The sequence below is a fragment of the Protobothrops mucrosquamatus genome, unplaced genomic scaffold, assembly GCF_001527695.2.
Source record: "Protobothrops mucrosquamatus isolate PMUCROS unplaced genomic scaffold, P.Mucros_1.0 scaffold978, whole genome shotgun sequence".
Lineage (NCBI taxonomy): Eukaryota > Metazoa > Chordata > Lepidosauria > Squamata > Viperidae > Protobothrops > Protobothrops mucrosquamatus.
The window spans coordinates 131,963-139,915 of record NW_015387220.1 but is presented as its reverse complement, the minus strand read 5'-3'; the positions used below and the strand labels follow the sequence as shown (position 1 = coordinate 139,915).

General features: G+C 47.5%; 1 protein-coding gene across 1 annotated transcript in view; it reads left to right on the top strand.

Annotated features, from left to right (window-relative positions):
- KIAA0930 (KIAA0930 ortholog) overlaps positions 1-7,157 on the top strand; it is a 23,773-nt gene extending 16,616 nt beyond the window's left edge. The window contains exons 6-9 of the mRNA XM_015819759.1: positions 955-1,149; positions 2,699-2,861; positions 3,885-4,040; positions 5,934-7,157. Of these exons, the coding sequence (XP_015675245.1) occupies positions 955-1,149; positions 2,699-2,861; positions 3,885-4,040; positions 5,934-5,974 (555 nt within the window). The 3' untranslated portion in view covers positions 5,975-7,157. The remainder of the gene's footprint in view (positions 1-954; positions 1,150-2,698; positions 2,862-3,884; positions 4,041-5,933) is intronic.
- The last annotated feature ends 796 nt before the right edge of the window (positions 7,158-7,953 follow it).

Below are 7,953 nucleotides of genomic sequence, written 5' to 3'. Positions count from 1 at the left end.
GGAATAGATGACCTCCAAAGTCCCTTCCAACTTTATTATTATTATAAATAACATGGGGCCAACCAGAAATGCTTTCTTGCCTGTGTGTAGAGCAGGAGTTGGAAGCCTACTTTTAGTAACAACAGGGAAAGAAGGACCTTGCTGTTCTCCATTACTCCTCAGATCATTTCACCTGTTTCAACAAGACAGTGATTCCTCCATTGATCAAGATGGGAGAAAACAGTTTTGTTATATAGACACTAAATACCAGGTCAGACCAGGGTAGCTTTCTGTAGCACAGATGGCACACTCCAGAATTAAAGTTCTCTTAATATTATTTTTTGGAGCCTTGCCACAATTAGAGAGCAGTGGTAAGTCCAATCAAGAAAGTCCGCAAGGATGATGATTGAATGTGGGCAAATTTGCTGATCACCGTTGGAGAGTTGATCGTACCTTTCTTTAGGACATGATCTCCCGTAACGGTAACCAAAGCAGATCCAATGCCCTACTCGGAGAAAATGGAATTAAAAGAGGTCTATGCAATTCATGTCAATGATGTAGTGCAGTGATGGCGAACCTTTTAGAGACTGAGTGCCCAAACTGCAACCCAAAACTCACTTATGCATTGTTGAGTGCCGGGTGGGTGTGGCCCATTGGCTGGGTGTGGCCCATTGGCTGGGCGTGGCTCATTGGCTGGGCATGGCCCATTGGCTGGGCGTGGCTGCGGTGGTAACGGCAGACTGGGTGGGACTAAAAAGTTCAATCAATTCCAACTCTGCAAGATCTTTTTTTTTCCCGCGAGAAGTTGAAATTGACTCATTGAACCTTTTTTTTTTTTTTGCACATGGCGGCGGAGGCCTAAAGCGAAAAGGTTTTATAAAACCCAGCTGAAGGCCTAGGACTGGGGTGACGGCATGCGTGCCAGAGGTTTGCCACCACTGATGTAGTGGCTTGAATTTTGACTACCTTTTGCAGGTGAGCGTGGCAGCCAAAATGGCCCAGAGGATGTCCTTTGGTTTTTATAAATACAACAATATGGAGTTTGTGCGTATGAAGGGGCCTCAGGCCAAAGGACATGCGGAAATGGCGGTGGGTCGCATTTCCACAGGTGACACGTCTCCTTATGGCACAGAAGAAGATTCAAACCCAAGTTCACCGCTGCATGAGCGAGTAAGTTAACTTTGTTAATGACATTCTCTTTTTTTTCTCCTTTCACGAGCCACTTGAAAGAATAAAGTACGTTATTAGAGACAGCGCACCATGTTGTGTCACAAATGTTTTTGCCATTTGTGGCAATTTGGGTTGGCCTTGAGCAGAGCATCAGATTAAAATCCAGCGCAAGGGGGATATTAAAAGCTGTTTTTCAGAAGAGTGTAAGCCGATGGCTTGATTTTATGAGCGAAAATTTCAGCATGCTGTTCAGTTCCACTACGACAGCTGAGAAAGGCCATGTCTTATTTTATTTTATTTTTTGCCTCCAAAAGAGGCACCAGGTCTTATTTTCAGGGTAGACCTTACCTCACCTCCGGCACCGACAGCTCCACCCAGCTGGTCCACTTCTTCTGGGGCCGATGTTCTGCAGCTGCATTCGGGCCTGCATTTTGTAGTCAGGCCTTTCCAGAAGGCCTAAGCAGCCAAGTACCGAGTGATGGATTGAATCCATAGCTTGGTGCTCGGCTGCTGAGGTTTTGCAGAACCCAACTATGGATTGAATCCATAGCTCGGTTCTTGGATGCACAGGCCTTCCGGAAAGCCGTGTGACTGAGAAATGTAGGCCTGGCTGCAGAAGAGGCCTCAGAAGAAGTAGTGGGCCGGCAAGGAGAGGCCTGGCTGCAAGGTAAGCGGGTGCGGGGCAGGTGGGGCAGCTCCACCGCCCCCACTCCCGCCCTAGCTTGATTTTTAGGTGTGTGCCTCACCCCCTAGGGCAGGGGTAGGCAACCTTGGCTCTTTTATGACTCGTGGACTTCAACTCCCAGAATTCCTGAGCCAGCATGGCTCAGCTTGGAAACCTCTCCCTTTCCCCTCAGCATGGCTGGCTCAGGAATTCTGGGAGTTGAAGTCCACGAGTCATAAAAGAGCCAAGGTTGCCTACCCCTGCCCTAAGGCTTATTTTAGGCCCACCCCCCAAAATCAAGCTAGGGCTTATTGTTGGTGTAGGCCTTACTTTTGGGGAAACACGGTAGTAACAGGGTTATTAAGTGAATCTGGCTTCACCACTGACTTTGCTTGTCGGAAGGTCACAAAAGGTGATCACATGACTCTGGGACACTGCAACCGTCATAAATATGAGTCAGTTGCGAAGCACCTGAATTTTGAGCACGTGATCATGGGGATGCTGTAGTGGTCATAAGTGTAAAAAATGGTCATAAGTTACTTTTTTCAATGCCGTTATAACTGAGCGGTCATTAAATGAACTGTTGTAAGTTGAGGACTACCTGTACTGAGTAGCAAGAGCACTTAGACTTATAAGCACGACTTCGTAGTGCTTTACAGATTCAGCATTTCGCCCCCAACAATCTGGGTCCTCATTTTACTGATCTCGGAAGGATGGAAGGCTGAGTCAACCTTGAGCTAGTCGGGATCGAACTGCCGGCAGTTGGCAGAACTAGCCTGCGATGCTGCATTCTAACCGCTGTGCCACCCTGACTCTTACCATCAAAGACAATCAGTATACATCTCAGTTGCTTCTCACCTGTTGCTGTTTCTCTCCCCTTCTTAGGTCACGTCCTTCAGCACCCCTCCAACTCCAGAACGCAACAGCCGCCCTTCTTTTTTCTCCCCATCGCTCAAGAGGAAAGTGACCCGAAATCGAATTGCAGAGATGAAGAAATCCCATTCAGCCAACGACAGCGAGGAATTCTTTCGGGATGACGAAGATGGAGGTACAAGCATTGAGGAGAACCCTTTGGTGGAAGCTTGGGGTGTCAGCTGCTGGGGAGGGCACCACCCTTTCTTTAGCATTACGCTAAAGGGCTGTGAGTCAGGAAGGAAGGAACGAGACGAATGGGTGGGCAGACATTTCTGCCTTTTTTGCATTTGGCTTGTTGGAAGGGTCTCGACGTGCTTTTGGTTTGTTTCCCTGTGAAAATGGGGAAGAAATCAAAGTATCACCCAAAATATTCTGGTATGGCTAAATCAGATTTGGAGTTGGTGAATTCAAGGGTGGGATCTATCTATCTATCTATCTATCTATCTATCTATCTATCTATCTATCTATCTATCTATCTATCTATCTATCTATCTATCTATCTATCTATCTATCTATCTATCTATCTATCTATCTATCTATCTATCTATCTATCTATCTATATCTATCTATCTATCTATCTATCTATCTATCTATCTATTATCAGATTTATACACTGCCTCACTCTAGTTGTCCAGATTCTGTGAAGAAAATGGTAGTCATGTTATGAAATTGATCTTTAGGCAGAGTATTATCTGTTTATAATAATAATAACAACAACAACAATAATAGAGTTGGAAGGGACCTTGGAGGTCTTCTAGTCCAACCCCCTGCTAGGCAGGAAACCCTATACCATTTCAGACAAATGGCTGTCCAGTCTCTTAAAAACTTCCAGTGTTGGAGCACTGGACAGCCATTTGTCTGAAATGGTATAGGGTTTCCTCCCTGAGCAGGGGGTTGGACTACAAGACCTCCAAGGTCCTTTCCAACTCTATTATTATTATTGTTATTGTAAATAAAGCAAGTTGCTGTTACATACGACTGTGAACTGAAGGGCTGGGATTTGACCTTTGCCCTCAGTGGTAATGTCCTTTATATGAGAGCATCTGGGACTACTGGTCACAGGTGCCCCATTGACCTAACCAGGACACCTGGTCTGATTCATTAAGGCAATTCATATGCATCAGTTTCCTTCCTGAAGTCGACTTTTCTCTGACAGATTTGCATAACGCAACAAACCTACGTTCCCGGTCGTTATCTGGAACTGGCCGTTCTCTTGTGGGTTCTTGGTTGAAGTTGAACCGAACGGATGAAAACTTCCTCCTCTATGCACACTTAACCTATGTCACGCTGCCGTTGCAACGGATTTTAACTGGTAAGGCTGCTCTGCTTTTCAATTCCTACCTTCTTAGGTGTATCTCCTGGAATGAATGAAGAGAGAAGAACGATGGCATTTGTTCTCTACTTATCCACTGATAAGTTTGACAACCTTTCTCTTCCTTCCTTCCTTCCTTCCTTCCTTCCTTCCTTCCTTCCTTCCTTCCTTCCTTCCTTCCTTCCTTCCTTCCTTCCTTCCTTCCTGTTAAATCTCAGTGCAGATTCTTAAATTTCCTGGAAATTGCCAAGAGCTCAATCAGCTGGACAATCAGAAAATCAAAGCATGGGTACCCATTGCTCACTCATCTGACATATTTCACCTTCAGATATTAGCATGCTTGGTACTAGTAGGCCGCGAGCGTGCGGGGGTGGGACGGGACCTGTACATGTGGCAGAGAAGCAACGTGGTGGCAAGAGTGTGGTGGCGGACCAGTACGGCCGTGGTGGTGGGCGGTGGTAAGGGCACCGAGCCTGGCGCCGGGTGAGTCAGCCCAGATCCAGAGTGCCGCCCCGCCGCTGGCTTGCCAGGGCCCTTCGCCAGCGGCTGCCGATAAAACTGCACTGGCCACGCTTCCGCCTTTGGGCTGCTTGAGCGCCAGCCTGCACGCCTAAGTGCTTCAGGCGCCGGGCTAAGGTCTGAACCTGGCACTCTTCAGGCCCTGACGTGCGCTGCATCTCTCATGCCGGCTGGGCGCTTTTGGCCTCTACCGGCTGCTCCCGCTGGATCGCCTTCCGCCCAGCCGGCGGCTGCCGCCACTGCCATGAGGTGAAGCAAGGCAGGTGACGGAGTGGAGTTGCTTCCTTCCCCTTGCCAGACACCTGCCGAAGCCGCGTAGGGTAAGGTTGCTACACCCGATCCCGCCCAGATGCCCTCCCCAGGCATTTTTTTACTAACCTGATTCAGCTGCATTGTGCTTCTCCGGTCGCTTCTCAGCATTCACCCTGTGTTTGTGGGAGAAAAAAAAAAGTTCAAACTTTCTAACTTCGATGGGACAGAGAGAGCGGGGCTGGTGGTAGCCAGTTCCACAGGCAGCCGCTGGTGAAGGCCAATGGCAGACCGGTGACGGGGGGGCGCTCCAGCGGCCACATGGAAGATCTGGGCCAACTCACCCTGCACTAGGGCTTACTTTCGGGGGAGGGCTTATATTAGCCCCCCGTCTGAAAATCCGCTGGGGCTTTTGGAGTAGGGTTTACTTTAGGGCAGTGGTGGCGAACCTATGGCACGGGTGCCAGAGGCAGCACTCAGAGCCCTCTCTGTGGGCACGCATGCTGTCGCCCCAGTCCTAGGCCTTCAGCTGGGTTTTATAAAACCTTTTCGCTTTAGGCCTCTGCCGCCGTGTGCAAAAAAAAAAAAAAGATTCAATCAATCAGTCAATTTCAACTTCTCGCGGGGGAAAAAAAGATCTTGCAAAGTTGGAATTGATTGACTGAACTTTTTAGTCCCCCCCCCCAGTCTGCCGTTACCACCGCAGCCACGCCCAGCCAATGGGCCACACCCGGCCAATGGGCCACACCCACCCGACACCCGACGATGCATAAGTGGGTTTTGGGTTGCAGTTTGGGCACTCGGTTTCTAAAAGGTTCGCCATCACTGCTTTAGGGGAAACACGGTACAGATACACTCTGTGAACTACTCGGGAGGGTCTGTCCTGCCCACCAGACATTCCAAGCTCTGCTGTCTCTTTGCCCTCTGAGAAACAGCCCCTCCCTCCTGTGAATCCAGACTACATTCCACCACACGGTTGCTCATAAATGTCTCACTAATGGCCTCCACATCTCTTCAAATCAGTGAAGTCAAGTATCCCTGTGCAGGTTATTTCTAAGGAGTAGAAGAGATGGACTTGGAACATCCCCCTGTAACCCTCTGTCATCCTTTGTTTTTTCCCCACAGATATTCTGGAAGTGCGACAGAAACCGATTCTGATGACATAGCCAAGAGCCGGGTGCTGCCTTGGAAAACCTGCAGCCAAGTGCCTAAAAAAACTATCTCTTGCTGTCTTCTGTCACACAGCCGCCACTTGTGTCAGGAACACAACTCTGAAAAAAAGGGATCTCTAGGAATTACCAGCCAATCAAGAAGTGCCTCTTTGTTCTTTCCTCCCCTCAGAGAAAACAGAACTGGCTCGTATTGCTTTACAGATAACACTGGTAGAAGATTTCTAAAGCAGAAAAGGAACAAAAAAGGAAACAAGGGGAAACAAAACTAACCCAACACCATCGCAGAAGTGGGGGGGGGCTGCATATTTTAAAAAAAAAAGATGCTTTAAGGACCATTGGTTAGCGTTTACTTTCATTAAGTGGAAACCAACCTGTATAAAATCTGCATTAATCTTTATATACTTTGAGACAGACTTGCGTAGGATTTCATACTGGTGAATCAATGAACGTTGCTCTTTTCCCGCGCATAAGACAGCAGCCCCTTCCGTAAGCGTTTTAATTGGACAGGATTGTGAAGTAGCGTAACACCAACGGGGGAAGTCAAGGGGAAAAATCATTTTAAGTTCATGGAGGAGCTGAGGGGAAATCTGATGGACAGGTTTCTCTGCTTCTCTCCAAGGGATCTTTTTAAAGCCTCGTAGCACAGGGGAATTCTGCGACGTCATCTTCACCTACCAAAGATCAGCAAAAAAATAAAATAAAAATAAAAATCCAGCCAAAAAATGTCTTAAAGGTTGAGATTGTAGGAAAGCGCTCCAGTGTCATTTGCCTTCAGTCAGTCTTCCACAGTATGGGGCCTCTGATTTGAGGGAGACGAGGAACACGTTTACTGGAGGACAGGAAGGAAATCCAGAGGACCTCAGCCTGGACAATTGGAAATTAAAATGAATCAAAGTAGCTCCTAAAAATCTTTTTGACTATCCATCAGCTCCAATGGTTCCCCTCAAACCGACGTGTGTGTGTGCGCGGTGCTGTGATTTCTCAGTAAACGGAAGGCTTAATTCTTATTTAAAGCTCTCCCCGGTGTTCTAGAATTGTGTGTGGGGGTGAATTCTGGAAGAAGTGCAGCGTTAATTGTTGTGGATTTGGGATTTTTTACTCAGTTCTATTGTACGCGTGTCTGAAGATGTATAAAACATAGTCTGGGGTAGAAGATGGCATTTCATGATTCCTGAAAACACATGCACTGATTCTTTTTTTTTTTTTTTAATGGATTCTCATTTAAGTGTTTAAAAGGAGAGCATATGGTGGAGATATTGGCTTGTAATGTCAGGCGTCCTCCTTCCTCATCTTTGGCTGATTTTGCACTTTTCTTTTAAATGTATAATACAATATTTTGTGCGTGTTTACAAGATGAAGTTCAGCTTGTTTACATATCTATGTGTGTGTGCTCCTTTAAAAAAGAACTCAACGTAAACCACACAAGGATTAGGGTGAGGGGTGTCCAGTGTGTGTGTGTGTGGGGGGAGGGGGTAGAGGTGCAACATTAAAGATGGCAGTCGTGATTACACGGCCCACTCTTGTTTATAGGCTTTATGGATGCCCTCGACTTTTTAATCATATTGTATCTTGAGGACCGTAGCAAGAGATAACCCTTTATAGCCTCTTTGCTACTAATCTAGTCAGACTTCTTTACTAATTATAGACCCGCCCTAATCCAAAACCACCCTGTGAGTGAAAAATCTTCCTTTGGAAATCACAGAATCCCCCAACCAGCAATTCATCCCAAAGAAAGCTCCATCTAGATCAGGGGTGTCAAACTCAATTTCATTGAGGGCCGCATCAGCATTGTGGTTGCCCTCAGGGGGCCGGGTGGGTGTGGCCAGGGTGGGTGTGGTTGGAGTGGGTGTGGTCTACTGGGTGGGCGTGGCCAGTTCTACATCGGTCGCGTCAAGGGGGCCTGTGGGGGCCTGGGCAGGAGTGGGACAGATCTGAGGGTCTCTGGCAGAAGGAGGTGGGACCAGGGCAAGTGC